General features: G+C 33.9%; 1 protein-coding gene across 1 annotated transcript in view; it reads left to right on the top strand.

The window, feature by feature from the left end:
- The first annotated feature begins 7,883 nt into the window (after positions 1 to 7,883).
- LOC144451096 (calmodulin-binding transcription activator 1-like) overlaps positions 7,884 to 17,892 on the top strand; it is a 93,628-nt gene continuing 83,619 nt past the window's right edge. Inside the window, exon 1 of the mRNA XM_078141868.1 lies at positions 7,884 to 8,087. Coding sequence (XP_077997994.1) covers positions 8,000 to 8,087 — 88 coding nt within the window. The 5' untranslated portion in view covers positions 7,884 to 7,999. The remainder of the gene's footprint in view (positions 8,088 to 17,892) is intronic.

Here is a 17,892-nt window from a genome sequence, read left to right as displayed (position 1 = left end):
GGCAAGTGTCAAGAAAGAAATCTTAATTGCAGCTCGACTTATTAATTGGATATCTCGGTACAGGAAGATACCTATCCGCATCGTTATCAGCGTCGATGATCTCGATAGATGTGACAGTAAAAAGGCTGTCGAAGTCATTGAAGCCATAATTGTCTTGCTGTCAGATGGAAACTCCCCCTTTATTTGTATCCTTGCAGTTGATCCGAGAATCATCAGTGAGGCCATTGAGGAAAGTCTTGGCAATGTATCAAAGGATGCCTACGTCACTGGACATGAATATCTCAAGAAATTCATCCAAGTTACATTCTGTATTCCTCCCATGACAACCAAATCAAAACAAAAGTTACTCGAACACTTGACAGTCGAGGCACGTGCCAGACCAGCTAATGCAGATTCAGGTGATGATGATGACGATAGTTATAAAGAGGAACTGAAGACAACAAAGTCGAAATCTTTTATACAGAAGTCGTTCTCGTCAAACGTGCGGCCATATACATGCTCGACTGGAAACAAAAGCAGTGGAGAATTAACGAAAGTCACCGTTGATGGCGATTTATACATGGAGGATTTACTGAAAGAGTTCGAAGACAAGGCTGTCCTATACTATATGCAAGGAAACCCAAGAACCATCAAACGAATCTTCAACCTGCTTTGTCTCACAGCCCACATGGTCAAAGTCAACGGCGGCCCCAAATTTCTACCACGTGATATGATACTGTGGACCATATTGGTGGACCAGTGGCCATATCGGACCAATCAAATGATTCATTGCATCGAAGACAATTTTCAGAGACAGGAACTTGGCATCCAATCAGAGAAGATTACATCGTCTACAAAAATGAGGGACATTTTGAAACTGGTGAAAGATAGGCTACAAAGACCAAAAGATTGGCAGATGTTGATGTCCCTTGATAAGGACCCTGAAATGCTTGTACAATTTCTTTCATCTGAGATGAAGGACTTCGAAGTGCAAGATGCTATGCAGATTGTCCGCCACACACCCCATCTTGATCGATCTATAATGTTCTCAATTGCGCACGCTCAGGCCTTGCATACTACCGCGGAAAACGAACTTTCACCATGCTAAGACAGACACAAACTAAAAATGCTGTTGTTCAATATGGTTTATTATACACATGGGTGATAGCAGTGCTTTTGTAGGGATATCACCACCTATTAATACATTTAAGTATAGAGTGAACACTGGTGTTTCCCAAAAAGTTACACTGCAAGATTATCACCTTAAGGTGAAATGCACCTCGACTTTGAAAGTCGTCGGATCACTTTCAAATTTGTACCAGTGGTAGATTATGATGGAAGATTTATATTTTTGGAAAAAAAATTGGGGGTCCACCGTCTAGTTTTTGAAGGAGGGCGCCCTCTAGAGTTTCATTGTTCTGGTTTCGGTCAAAAAAAGCATATGTCAATAAATGAATCCCTGGCAATATAGTTTTTCGATGAATATAATTTTTTCAGGTCATTTTGCTTTCTTAATAATATGGTGCTTACATTCATGTCAAATAATAGCAATATTTGTGTTTTATTTCAAGATTAACAATCAAAAATGAAAAACTTTTTGACATATTTTTTTGAAAAAAAAAAAAATTTTTTAAACTTTTTGCTATTTCCTCGTTTTAACTTTTTGAAATAATTTGACGAAAGATAAACCTAATCATGCCAATCGATTGAATGGGAAAAAAAATTGGGGTCGCGGTACAAACTTTTCAGATATTTTACATCAAAGTCACATGGTCACAATGCATTCCAATGTCTTCCAATGGGTATTTATGGTATCTTGTTGTCACATTCGTTGCCATGGAAACAGTAAATAGTGGTAATCGTTGATGTAACTAATGTTCCCTCCTAATATGAGATTTGGTTGGAAAACTATAAATGTGTGTAACTATAGTTACTATAAAAGAAAACAACTTGAAACATACACCCTGGGAGAAACCAAGATGGCTTCTCCTATTACAATTACTGGAGGTATGGATCAAACAACCATAACATAACAATGCATGTAATTGTGTGTGTGTGTGTGTGTGTGTGTGTGTGTGTGTGTGTGCGTATGTGTTGTCTGTCTGTCTCTGTCTCTGTATGCTTCACCACCAATCTGCCTTGCAACCTGAGAGAAAGCAGTAAAACTTGAATAGGCAAAGGCTACAACAGTCAAAGTACACAAACCAAGAAACAGAAGACTTGATTTGATCCAATCATTCAAAGACCATTTTTATTCCTTTTTTTCAGATTTCAGTTTTGCTTCAAGTTAATTTAAGGCAAGCAGTTTGTATAGAAATGAATAGAACTTACAATCAAGACCATCTCAATCAATACCATGGTAGTTTATCTCCACTTTTCTGTCATGATTGATGTGTTTGTACGCAGTGTATACATAAATGAGAACTATTCCTGTCTCAGCTAGTAATGTAATGAAAAGATGTAAGACTTTGCTAACTATTAAACATGGAGTATGCTCATTGCAACTGAATTCTGCTGGAGAAGAAGTTGATCATTTACAAAACCATAATGTGTCTGTGTTGATATACAGACAATGAACACACAAGCAATCAATCAAAATACAAATTAGCAACCATCAGCAATTTTTTGACAAATAGAAAGTAATATTTATTAACATTAAAAACAACTAGAAAACTTGACAGCTTTTTAGGAAAGTGAGGATAACATTGTCTTCTAATTTCATCAAATAGATGACAATTATTGCTAAAACTCGATACGTTCAAATCTGAGCCATATTTATATCTAAACTTAGATAAATATCCAAACAATGGCATGACTACTTTTTTAACCATGAACTAACACAAATTTCAGTACTGTAATATTCTGAATTCAACAGTCAAAGCATAGAAAGCATGTATCATGTTACATAATCTAAGCAACATTAGGACACATATATTGACAACATCCATAAAAGACACGTTACCTTCAGTTAGGTGCATGAATTGTGTAAGAAAATTACCCCCACAGAGAGAGAAATACTTGAGCCTCTAGCCTAAGAATTGTCAAGTTTAGGTGATGCTGGCATTGAAGTATATTTAGTCCATCAAATATTACATGCATCATTGTTCACAAAATTATTTAGTAACACTAGCTGGCATTTTATGAGAACAGTTTTGCAGAACTGAATGGTATTCAGAGGGTGTGATTATCATTACCACTGTTGATCACTTTCATCAACAAGGAACTGTAAATGGCTGTACTTTTTCAGTAACAATAACATTTCTGTACACATTCCCCTGGAGAGAGTGGTGTACTGGTTTCTAAATTGATCTTTACTTTGTGAATTTGGAACAGCAAAGTGTATAAAAAAAAATTTCTTAGACACTCGGATGAAGATGTAATCTTCATGTTTACTGGGTTAGCTAGTGGTAGATTGCTGACATCTCAATATTGGCCTGGCAATAGCTGATGTAAGGTCTTGTAAGCTAATACAAGTGACACCACTAGAGGGTTGTCACCACAAACATCACATCTGACAATCACTTTCAGTCCATTTCTTGCAGTGGAATTTGTCAGCATTTGTACATGTGTAAGCCCTGAATAGAAAATAAAACATAACAGACATTTAATTAATAATCAGTTGGTAACTTACATTATGATATCAAATTAGTTCACAAACTTAACTTTCTCTAAGTGAAATAAAATACTTATAATAATATTTAAAGTTTATCTCACACATTTACTTGAAGTAGTGACATTGGAGACATGGCTATATTATTCACACATGAACAGAACATCATCCCATCAACACAAACAAAATGGTAAACCTAAATGATGTTTATTTTGTAAATTTGCAAAAAGCTGTTGAATCTTTCAGTAAGTGAGCAGTTTTATTTATAAAGTTCATAAACTACAAAATTGCAATTTTAAATGTTGTAACTGAAGGATTTACATCTACATGTGGAAAGCAATGTCTCCTAACAAAACTGTATGATAGACAAAACAAAGTTATGATCAGTCTAGTATTCATAAAGAGAAATTTTTTTTTTTTTACCTATAGTCAAAATATAGCAGCCACACACAAAAAATTTCATGCTAGTGGGAAATGTTGTCTAAATCTCTCTATGTGATCTCATGATCTTTGATTGCTAAACCCACATGAGCTAAGAAAAAAACTAAAAGAAACAAAATTAAAAATAAATAAATAAATAAATAACGCTACAATTATTAGTTAAAATTTCAAAGTTTCAAGGAAGAGACCACAGACATTTCATCATGAGGTCAAAACTATCCACTCTAAACCGTGTCTAATAAAATTGTTTGTAGCAGAGGTTTGTAGTACGTACATGTACGTGTATGACACATGTGACAGCCGATACGTATTCATTTTTGGTACGTTTTCTCTTCATGAACTCTCCCCATATATCCAATGTTGTCATTTGTTTCCTGAGTGGAATGTACATGTCCGTTGAATGAAAACAAAATGGCTGTCACTCGATCATGTTCCAGTGCGTCGGTAATAATCAATGTGCACGTTTTAGAAATACAATAACTTCTAAACTTTCCACAATTTGAGGTTTCGCTTGATTATAGTTGATTATATGCCATTCTGTTATTGGCCCACGCTTGCAAAATTGATACGATCGTCACTAGTGTACTACTCCACAAGTGTACACACATAGCGGATACACCACATAGCGTACAGAAAGTTTGAAACTTACCTTCGGGTTTTCTTCATTTTATCTTTCACATTTGTAAAGAGAGATCCTGAGGTTCGATGAAGGAGGGTATTAGACTACATTTGACTGTACCCGCTGCTGAATTACAACAATTCACATGTGGAAAATATGATGAAAGGTCTCGGGAGAGAGGTGGGCTGTGATGGTGACATTGTACTTTTTTCGTGTCTACTTCCGAGTTTGATCGGTAGTTCATAGAGAAAGTTGGATACTTCGGAGCGATATTCGTATGTATCCAACTTTGCAGTCACAACGATCAGAGGGTCAACACGAACACAATAATGGGAGACCCAAATTGACATTCGCACTCGTTTGTCTACACTTATTTCTAGTTACAGAATGCTTTTGCTACAAAAAGCCCCAGGATCAATTGTCATAGATGTAGTATAGCTACATAGTTGCACCCTTGTCTAAATACATACCTCAAAGCTACAAAATTAAAATAGGTCGGGGTTATGTTGTGACTACTGAATACAGACAGGGAGTACGACCAGATTGCAGATCAATTTTGAGTTTGTGTGGGTCGTCGATCCGTTCGTCGTCCATTCTCTACGTTTCTAGATACATAATATCAATGTACCATGAAATAGATGGATCATTTAGCTCGTGATCGAGCTACAAAAGCAACAGAAGATGTGGCTAATTTTACATTACGGCTAAACTTTGAAATGGAATGGGTACATTTTTAGTTTAGATGTATGATGGACTGTACGTTTATCGTAAAAAACTAGACGTGTTTATACCGGAAGTGATAGTTGTTCTTTCACTGGGGATGCGCACACACATGCGCAGAACTCCAAAATAACCGAGGCGCGTTCTACGTTAATCTTAATTTTTATTTCTTATAAAAGTGCATTACATTAAAAAATAATGACAATGTGCTGTACATAGGAATATAGGAATCTGCAACATAAAAGACAACAAAAATACACCATTTGAAAAACTGTTAAAAATGTCCAGATATCAGTAAAAACTAGCAAAAAGTACACATACATAAAGGTAAATATATAAAATGTCTAATGATAAAAAGGTAACTTTTAAAACTGTTGAATGAAGAAGCAGCTCGGATCTAGTGATGGCAAGACATTACATAGACGAAGGGTACAGATTGAAAGAGCGTACCATAGTACTGCCAATAGGCTAATGGTACCATTGAACTGAGAACGAAGGGTACGACAAGTGTAGTCCACCCCTAACCTCGTAGATAGAAATATACAATACATTTCAAACTGCATGTAATAGCATAGAGGAACAATCTATATAATTTTTATATGAATTGCATATTACCATGATTTGAAAAAAAAAGAATTTATAAATACTCAAGAAAATAAACAAGTTGCATTCACTTCATATGGCGTATGCTTTGTTTCCTTGTAAAGATTTGACACCAAGTAATAATTTGGGCCTTCTTTCTGACAATCACTGGATCAAATCTGGTAGACAACCATTCAGGATGAACGGATCTCGGGACAAAATTTGTGACATTGAGATTGATAAGAGTATTTGCGTCTTTGTCTTCAACAAGAAGCAACTTTCAAAAACTATAAGGCCAAAATAAAAATGTTTGTTTGCTTCCGGGAATGGCTTGTTATTTTAATTATTTGACTTAGATCCAAAATACTTATCCTTGCTTTTTAACTCCTGTATGATAAAATTTAACTATAGCATGATTGTGTCACTAGTATTCTCCCCTTCTATACTATAGCTATTCTCTGGTTGTTTGTTGTAGTTTGTTGCTGTTGCTGTTGCTGTTCTGCTGCTGCTGCTGCTGCTGCTGCTGCTGTTGTTGTTGTTGTTGTTGTTGTTGTTGTTGTTGTTGTTGTTGTATTATTGTTAACATCTTTCTTTTTATTTCAATCGTGAATAAATAGTAAACAACTGAGTGAATTAGTGCCTTAAGGACCTAACTCTTACGCATGGGCTGTTTTGAGAACTTGAAAAATGCCAAGAACGTAATTACGATCAGGCCCTAAACAACATCTGATATCACATTTTTATCCACATTTTATCTGCCTTCATTCAGAAGACTTTTTGTGATCTTGAGATAAGAGAAGAAACAGTAAACTATCGGAAATATAATTGGGGCTTTTGAGAAATATGTTATTTTTAGAAAAGGGTCTATGACTATAGGCCTCCTGGCCAACTTGTATTTAAAGATTGCTGATAAAATGTCCACGGTCCAACAAGGTTTTATACTTTGATCTTGTATTGTAACTGTATTTTTTACTGGTTGTCTTTTTTGATATTTCTATGTATATTTGTTTCGGGGTCCACGTTTATAGGTGTTCGTCACCTGTGTTGACTGCCTGACTAATGTCAAAGTTAGATAAATAAATAAATAAATAAATAAATAAATAAATAAATAAATAAATAAATAAATACATAAATAATAAATAAATAAATAAATAAATAAATAAATAAATAAATAAATAAATAAGAAATAGCTACCGTTCCGGACCTTTACTCGTGTTACCACGTTATCTTTAAGAATAAAGGTTGACGTTTCCTAGATCAGAAATCACACATGGACGAAGAATTGTTAAAAGTGAACCCCCACCCCCACACACCCACACACGCACAAAGAAATGGAGGATGGAATTGGCATGCGCTAACCCCATTTAATTACTCTGTTTAGGCTATAAAATAATGCGAGCAACGTTCGAAGTTTTTTCCGTCTAATTTTTCTTCGCTTATCAACCTTTCAATATTAAAATAACAGTAATTTTGATGGTTTTGTGTACCTTATTCATAACATTCGGTTGTGTACACCAAACGACAAATAACCAGACTCCACATACTAGTAACGCCGTCCTGGGTTTTGGTCTAGGCTCCGGCGGAATCAGTCCCAAACGTGATATTCCGAAATAAACACACACCTACCTTCAAAATATAATATAAAAAGAAAAACTAGGAAATATGCGTAGTAATTATATTACAAAAAAACCTTTGCACACTCAAGAATATGCGGCCCTGGTGGTGGTGTAGATGTTCATCGTCATTGCTCGTTGGTTGGCGTTCGAAAGTTTAAAGCAGTTGCCGAGGAGACCGAAGGTAGGACGCCCTCATGCAGTATGACTATACGAAGTTACAGGCACGAGATCTGTGGCAGATTCTGAATCCCGCGAGACTTTCCTACCGGAGACGATATGAATGTTTTGAAGAAACATGGACTGAAATATCATGGCGTTGACGTCCAATGAAGGTAGGCGAATACTAACGGTAGAGAAATATGATTTGCAATCGACTGTCGCTAACATTATGACTTAGGTATCCCGCTGTTATAGCCAACGTTTGTGCTGTCCATGTGCTCAGAATTTGGAGCTAGGTCTATGGATATTTGCGTTGATGACCAAGACGGTGCACGCTCGGCTCGAGTATCATCAATGTATAGTGAGTATATAACAGTTATATTCATTGGGTTGGGTTGTATGGATAATGTTTATATTTCATCGAAGATGCACCACGACACTGTTGTCACATACTTGTGGTAATTGCCCGTTATCGCTATCTCAAAGAGCCGTGTGAGTGAGTGCAATTTGCGATTCGACCCACATTAACTCGCACTCCATCGTTTGTTTTGGTGCGATTTGATCGAGTAAAAGTGTCAACACTGCCGTGGTAATACCAAATGAGCTTATGAATACTCGAGTGACGAGAGGGGGCGGAGGATGCTATAGCTGACACCAGAAACATATCTGTATTATTATGCGATAACTGTTATCAAAATCATGACAAGCATTCCTCGGAGGCGGAAAGATTTATTCGGATAAGAGTCTCGAGCCCTTTCGCTTATTATTAATTATTACTGCGTGTAAAACTCGTGTGGTGTAGGGGCCCTGCCTGGCATATGATATTGTTCGTACTATCTGCATAATTGTAGGGGCCTAGCGTGGTGTTGGAATGGTATGTCACAAGTATTTCCTAAGACGAAGTCAGCATGCGAAATGGAAGAGACTGTTTTCGTAGTTGCTCTCTCAGCTGTTGTGTCAGTTTGACATAAAACGCATGGCAAAGATCACATGCTTATTTTCTTAACCAGAACAGTGATTATAAACACTGATGTGATTTACTTTTTTTAAGTTTATACCAATTTCCCTTTTAAGTGTTACAGTGTTGACTTTCAATTAGCAAAGTGGTTATTGTGGGTGAAAGGCAATTAATTATACCATAGAGAATAGACTCATTTATAGGCAGTTAAAAAGAAAAGATCGCAATTACATAATACAAAGAAACCATTCTTCTGGAAATCAAAATAATTTCAACTGCAAATATGCAAATTAGTAAAATTTCTCTTTCTCAAAGCAGGGTCAGCTTAAAAAGCAGATGTGGAGGCCCTTTGACTGATATGATGATGTCTTTTCGAAACCATCTGATCATAGGACAGGTCAATGAAAGGTCAGGCCACAGTGTGATGGTCGTATATACCATGCACAAATAGGGTGAATGTGATCTGGCACTGTGCAGTTAAATGGTGGGATTGGGGTAGGATGTAGCAAACCCCCCCTAACAAATACCTAGAAGTTTAGTATGTTTTGATAGCTGTTCTGCTGTGCTTAGGGGTACGATATCATTTATATGCAAATTATGCAACAAGTGGATACTTGCAATCCTAAAGTTTACCACTGGTGTGGTTCCCCTTAAAAAATCCATGTGCATATATTTTTTCAAAGGTACCATGCATATATACCGTAAATCCTAAATTGGCAAAAATTAGGTTCAGGTGAAACGATGAATTACTCTTTTGAGTGAAAACAAAATGAATATCCCATGAAATTATATGCCATTGAGAAAATAAAACTCTGTTCCTATATTTCACTACTGGAACATTTTTTGCTAATTTGAGGAAACTTGTCAAATATTCAAACCCTGTTTGTAGGCGTTTGCTAGCGATAAAAAATATTAATATAAAAATAAAATAACAAACCCAAAATAAAACGTTTTCTTCATAATTGTAAGCGTAACATTTTCATTGTCACTGCGTCATTGCATAACGTGCAATTCTTAAGCCTCTTGTCATTATAATGGAAACATAAAACCTCTGTTGATTTTCAGTCAGCTTTAATAAGCACGATGTTGACTTTCTGAAATATTAATCTAAAGAAAACTGTGGGGTATAGATTGCCAAGTCATGCATATCTGTCATCATTTGTTTATTTTGTAGAATCTGCCGTAATGCATATGATTGTCCGACCAGGCTATTTCATAGGGACACGTAATGTTTCTTAGATTGTTGTTTTCCTTGTCTACAGGCCAAATATTTACTGCCAGTTTTGCCTTGAATATATTCCCCCATACCTTTATGGAAACGACACTTGTCTTACACAAGTACTGTAGTAAAGCTACAATGTACTGTAGTCTAGTGATGTCCTTCATCGAATCTTATAAGATCTCTGTGTATTGACTCGATACCTTGTTGTCATCTAGACTGGGCAAAATAAAAAAAGTTGTTTGGTTGTGGTTACCTTACCCCCACCTAGTTTTTCACATCGACCCTAAACTTTTTTTTACATATTTGAGAAAAATAATAATAAAATCGCAAAAATCGTGAAGTCTCTCAAGAAATAGTGGGTGTGGAAACTGACATCAACTTAAAAAGACAATATAAAACTATTCTTCCAATCTGTAATGGCTGTACATCTGATAGGAAGAAATAAACAACACAGAGACCATTTGGAAAACAATGGAAAACCTGAACTAGACGCTCACACACATGAAAAAAAAAATATAATAAAATAAAATAAAAAATCTACCTACCCCACCTATTTTGAAATTGAATGTAATCAGAACCATGCAATTTTTTTAAAAGTCCTAATAAAGAGTATATTGATACATTTGTAGTAGCAGGATTTGTGTAATATTTTCCTTAGGAAAACAGTAATTTAAGTAATACTGTATAATATATCCCTATGGACTGTTTACTAGATTATTCCGGCCTACCCAGTAATAGTAGGAATATGTGCCAGATTCAAACATAATCCTTTATTTATTTTGCTTCATTTGAAGCATTACATTATTTTGTAATTATTACTGGTAACCATGACGTCTGTGGCATTGAAGTTTATAGGCAAACTTTATTAATGGTAATTTAATTTTGTGTGCCTTTTAAAAATAAAAATTGGCAATGACATCATGTTTGTAGATTAATGACTATGTACATTTGTACTTATGTGTATGAAGATGTGACATTTATTTCAATACAAAATATCAACATAATTTTAACTCGGGGGTGGGGGTGGGGGGTTTCTGCTCCCCCTATTTGATTATACAATGTATATATGTGCCAACCTTCAAGGTGCATTTCCTAGCTCTTTGGTCTAAAATTGTTCCTTTTATTTTGAGCTGAGGAGTCTACATGGGCTTCTACAAATTGTAGCTACCTTATTTTCAATTTTGTTTGGTCTAAAATGTGGTCCATTATCTACCATATCATAACTGTGCCAGTAATTGCTCCCAAAATGTTGCCTCCTGATGGAAGAAAAAACAAGCGTGAAAATTACATTTTTGCGATCCACAATTTCCTTAAAGTATGGAACTACTAGTAAGTTACAAATGTATTTTATCTAAAATTTGATCTTCCAAAAACCTGTAATGGTCGAAAATGTTTTGTTTTTGGTCAAAATGGGTCTAAAATAGAGTCTGGGGATTAGTAGTATTAGCCACACACTCCTAGCAGACCTGGCCAGTGGTGTCGTCCCTGGGACATAACTACCGGGTACAATGTATTACTATGGAGAATATATTATCAATGTTTCCTAGAATCAATAAGACAATGAACAGATTTACTTCGGGCAGTATCTAGGAAATTAATGCGATGTTTCAGTCTGTCTACTACTAGGGGCCTTGATCACACAATGATTTTATTATTCTTTCAGAATAACATATCCAATAATAATGTGATCAAGGTCTGTAGTACTATTAGTAGACAGAAACATGGGTTGTTCCAAAGTAACAATATTTTACTGTCTGGCAAATAACCTAGATACGGTTTACATAATATAGATGTTTATTGAGTAGATGACTCCTCAAGTTGGAGATACACATTCAAGGTCTTCAATTTGTATGCCCCAAAACCACCTCCACAATAAACAATGTTTCATTTACGGTTAATCGTTATTTCAGTTCTGATACCTAATTATTAAGTGTTCGTGTTTAATATTGAAATCTGAGATGGTGGTTGATTGAATAAATGGTAATTCTATACTCCTGTGTTTTTGTAAGTATTTGAGATATTGCTAACTGTAGAGGGTCACTGCATTGATACATCTGTACAAGGTATATATATATATATTTTATAAACATAATATATAAATACATAATTATATATATAGCAAAATTCGAGGACAAGACTCAAGTGCAAGTGTGGCTTATCTAGGATATTTGTTGTACATGTATATGCATATAAATATATATATTTATTGTGTTTCTACATGTACATGTACATTTTAGGTCACCAGCCCATGTGCAAAAAGTTAGAAACCGTGAGAAATTATACATTTTTGTCGTACAGATAGCAGAAGTGAGAAAAGTAAATGACATTGTTTTGATTTTAGATGTTCTCAGCTCCATCGCTACAAATATTTACATAAATATATTTCCACGATTAATAATATTATTATCTGAGCAAAATATCCTAATTTGAATTATTCATTAAAATTATTAAACTTATTGTAATTAAGGTGTGTACTACTGGGGTAGATGTATTTACATGATTATTATTATTTATTTATTTATTTATTTATTTATTTATTTATTTATATTGTACATAGCAGCCTACTGTGATAGTATTAAAGTTACAGATCATATTAAAGGGAATCACAAAATGTTATATTAAAATAAAATAAAAATTAATGTATTTTAATATTATGACTTACGCGGACAACAACATCAAAAAGTGTACAATACAAGTAGGAAAAAATCTGCCACAAAAAAAAAAGGCAAATGGTCTTCAAAGGGTGGGATGAAATATTGTGCTCATGATTTGAACCAAATTACAAATGTACCTGTACACCTAAGAAGCGGTCGTTTATCAAGTACAATTGCATTAGCTAATAAATATTGCTCTAATTTAGATTTAAAGATTTAATTTTGATTTTTTCCATCAGTTGGTTAGTGAATGCCAGTGTTTAGTATTAATGAATATGACCCAGTTGATCTTATGCTCATTTGCATATCATTTGCATACAGGTATGCAATTATTGTTTTTGGTATTAAATGAATGACAGTGCAAATACAAAGTGTACCAACAGTATGTAGGGGTACTGAGGCAAGAAATCACTGGTACATACATATAGTAATAAACCATTTTTTCATTCCATTCTCTATAAAATATAACACTTAACCTTGTTTGAAAAAACAAAATATTTGGTTTACTACCGATATATTTTTTCATTATGAAGATAAAAAAAAATCTGTCAATCAATAATTTTGAGAATGTAATCATTCAAGTGAAGGTTAGACATCAATTTGTATTTCTGTTGCAGTGTCATTTCAAAAAAAGTGAAATATATGCATGATTGAGTGAAATATACATTTTTCCTGTAGGCCACAATATAAAAATTGTGAAATGTATTTATGCGTAATATACATGTTATCTCGGCTATGGTGACATTATTACAGATAGGATCATCAGGAATAGTTTCCGGGCAAGCAAAGTTAATTTATTATTTTCCGTATTTAATGACATTTTTAATAGGCTTATTACAAAGATATAACTCTTTACATGGGGAAACCTTTTTTACTTTTTGTATGTGGAAACTTTTCGGAAGTTATCAATTTCAAAAACTGTCCCCATTTTCTTAATATGTGCATTTAATTTACTTTTTCTAACAGCAGTATGAAACTCTACACTCTGAATATTTTGCAATTATTTTTACCCATGAGTAATAATATAATATGCAAGAATAATCAAAGCCAGGATATGTTGAGTTTTGCGGACTAAGTTTGTATGACGGAAGGACCCAAGTTTCAAGTTCAAGAGAGTTGTAAGCTGCACTACTGATATGAGGTTCTTAAAACCTATATGTGGGCCAGAAAGGTTTTACTCTATGAAATGGCACTGAAACATCATTGGAATCATATAACCATGTATATTGATAGGGAAACATTATTTTTTTGCACAGATATGGAAATATAATATTAAGAAAATATTTAGCAGAATTACTAAGTGAACAGATATCAATAAGCACGCCACTTGCCATATTTGGGGAAAGTGTTCCAGGGCGTGATGATATATGAAATTAAAGCAAACACACACGCTCCTTTGAATTACATATTGGTAGCAATATTGGGTATCAGTATGTTTGCTAAAGGCTAGGAGGGAACTAGTAAAATTTGCATTTAGCTTTCCATATAGCATGTACCATAATGGGGAACTCGGTAAAATGCCCCACTCTTAACAAAAACACTGGTATTGAACCCTGGTGAAACGACTGCAGAACTCAGGTAGATTTTATCCGCTTACCACCCTTAACAAAAACACTGGTAGGGAACCCTGGTAAAATGACAGGGGAATGCAGGTAGATTTTATCTGCTTATGACCTTGAACAAAAACACTGGTAGGGAACCCGGTAAAATGTCTAGGGAACTTGGGTAGATTTTACCTGCTTACCACTAACAAAAACACTGGGTGTGTAAAAAGAAGTGTCTTACCAACATTGTGAGTTGTAAGATATTAACGTACAATTTGTATCTTGTATTTTAACCAAATGAAATCATAATTATATAAATCAGTATAATATTTTACACCATGTAAACATTCATTTGATAATGATAATACAAATTACAATCATACCTTTGGGTTGAGAAGGGTTACATGGTATTTGGCTTACTCACAGTTGGCAGATTTAATACCAGTTCAACAGTTGATCCAAAATGCCAACATTGCAGCTAATATATAGAATACTTCCACTGAATATTACATAATTCTGAAGGCGACATACAGTTAATAGAAATTGTGAAACAAACACACTGACTGAAATATGACAGTGTTCAACAGGTCAAAATGTGGATAATAGTGAATTGCTCAATTAATGACTGAAATAACACACTGCAGGCCACAAGATAGCAATAAATATGTGTACAGTATAGGGAAAGTTGAAATGTTACATATTTCTACAGTCCATGATACAGAAATATACAACATAATTCTGCAGGACTGCTCATAATATAGAAATATAGTACATAATTCTACAGTCCATAATATAGAAATAGTGAAATATGGCGTCTAAAATATTACATAAATCGACAGTCCATAATATAGAAATAGTGAAATATATGATATCTGAAATATTACATAATTCTACAGTCCACAATATGGACTTGTTTACATGTATGTAATCCATGATATAGAAATAGATAAAAATATGGTGTCTAAAATATTAAATAATTCTACAGTCTATAATATGGACTTGTTTACATGTATGTAATCTATGATATAGAAATAGATAAAAATATGGTGTCTGAAATATTAGATAATTCTACAGTCTATAATACTTGTATATATTACATAATTCTATAGTCCTTAATATAGAAATAGTGAAATATATGGTGTCTGAAATATTGCATACTTCTACAGGACTGTACATAATATAGAAATATATGTATATTACATAATTCTACATTCCAAACATAGACTTAGAGAAATACAGTGTCTGAAATATTACATAAATCGAAAGTCCATAATATAGAAATAGAGAAATATACAGGGTCTGAAATATTCAATAATTCTACAGTCCATAATACAGAAATATATTACATAATTCTACAGTCCGTAATATAGAAATAGTGGAATATATGGTGTCTGAAATATTGCATAATTCTACAGGACTCAGTGTACATAATATAGAAATATAGTATGTCATTCTACATTCCAAACATATACATAGAGAAATATAGTGTCTGAAATATTGCATAAATCGACAGTCCATAATATAGAAATAGTGAAATATATGATATCTGAAATATTACATAATTCAAAAGTCCATAATATAGAAAATATAATAGTGAAATACATCTTACATAATACAGTCCAGTCCATAATATAGAAATAGAGAAATATACAGGGTCTGAAATATTACATAATTCTACAATCCACAATATGGACATATGTAATATAATTCTACAGTCCATGATATAGAAATATTGAAATATACAGTGTCTGAGAGATTACATCGATGATAATTTATACTTTTTTGTTCACAGTGTTGAAAAGATTTAAAAGGAATGAATGAAAGCTCTTACCACACACACACTTCACATATAATAAATAATTAAGATCGATAATTTTGTGTGAATGAATGAAAGTAAGAAATAACACCAATTAATTGTTAAGTAGTGTGCAATCAATAACTTTGTGCTACAGGACTCTCTTAGACTTGTGCATTCGCCCTGCAAGTGATTTATTGCAGTCCTTCCCTTTAATAAAGAATTTACAAGTGACCAGGACGATATATGAAGCAGTTTGGCCTTCGTTACTAATTTAATACTGAAACCACATAGACGTCACTAGACTGGAAGTGATCCAATTGTGTTTTCTCAGTAATCATTGCAAACAGAAATATTTGGTGATCATACATTATGTATAGTCTGGCTTTGGTTTTGCTGCTAGATTTAATTTTCTATTTGATCTACATGTAGGTATGTATAAACATGTCAGAAGGAAAAAAAACTACTTTGGGAATAAGATGTTTTGAAAATTTGTGATACATGTACTGTGTCAGAGCACTTTTCAGCAATGTGTTTTGTGTGTATGTGTGTGTATGTATGTATGTATGTATGTATGTATGTATGTATGTATGTATGTATGTATGTATGTATGTATGTACGTACGTACGTACGTACGTACGTACGTATGTACGTGTATGTGTGTTTGTATGTATGTATGTATGTATGTATGTATGTATGTATGTATGTATGTATGTATGTATGTACGTACATATGTATGTATGTACGCTCATATGTACATGTATGTACTATAATGTTGAACTATTTTTCAGCTATTTGGACTTTGAGATGTATGTATATACAGTACTCTTGGTATATTTTTTATTTGAAACTTCCTTCCTGTATGTAGTACATGTCCCAGCATACATAGTTAGAAATCATAATAATCCCTGGGCACATTGGTTCCAATGCATGTTAATAATTGTCCCAGTACAGGCAGATTTTAAAACCTAGGTGCATAAATGTGCGTTATTTGAAACTGTACATTATATATAATTTTCAGCAAAACAGTAGAAATTTTTCAGTGCAACAAATGCTCATATTCATATACAAATTAGCAGAATATACTTTGAGAAAATCTTATGACAAAGATATATGAACCAAATTTGTGACCAATTCGTCGCATGTGATGAAGCTAGCAAGTACAACTGAGTGCGTACATTTGGCAATTTTCTGGGCAACATGACGAGCAACTTGTGATGAATTGCAGAAAATCTGACATACCAGATTCCTTGCGACGAAAAGAACCGAAATCAAAATATTGCTGTGTGGATTTCAAATCAGAATATTATATTTGATTTAATACCTTATATAAATATTAGAATATAATGTGTTTTATTCTTTAAATTATCATAACAGGTCACATCTGTTTTGATGATGTGTGACGTACGATAATAACCACAGTCAACATAAATCATCTCACTAACAAATGTAGTTTATATGCACATATCATACATAGGTAATGTACAGTGTGTGTTCAACTGTATACTTATACCTCAATATTAGAACTGCATACTTATTTTTGCGCAAACAGACTCTTGAGAATGTAAACGTAGCTTAATTTAGGCACATTTAGTGATTCACAGACTTACATTTGATTGTCAATAGTTTGTACCTACACTTGACAACACAGGGTTATTTTCACGCAAGACGATGAATGTGAAATTCAGCAAAACTAAAACTGCGTTTTCAATTTCCAGTTATCTAGTACCTTATGTACAATGCATAACATTGTTGTATGCTATATGCTATCTGTTTGTCAACTATGCCATAAATATTGTATGTGAGATAATACAGGAATTTATTAGGTGGTAATAACTTTATTGCAAAAACTGCATAGCAGACACTACATGTCAAGTTTTAGCTAATAATGTGTAGGAAACCCTGGTAACAGAGAATCTGATAACCTGTCAAAGTTGTCCATATAGTTTACCTTACAGCTAGAACCCTCCCACCCATGGTAAAATGACTGCAC

The sequence above is a fragment of the Glandiceps talaboti genome, chromosome 21 (assembly GCF_964340395.1).
Source record: "Glandiceps talaboti chromosome 21, keGlaTala1.1, whole genome shotgun sequence".
Classification (NCBI taxonomy): Eukaryota; Metazoa; Hemichordata; class Enteropneusta; family Spengelidae; genus Glandiceps; species Glandiceps talaboti.
This window is presented reverse-complemented; position numbering and strand designations above follow the sequence as displayed.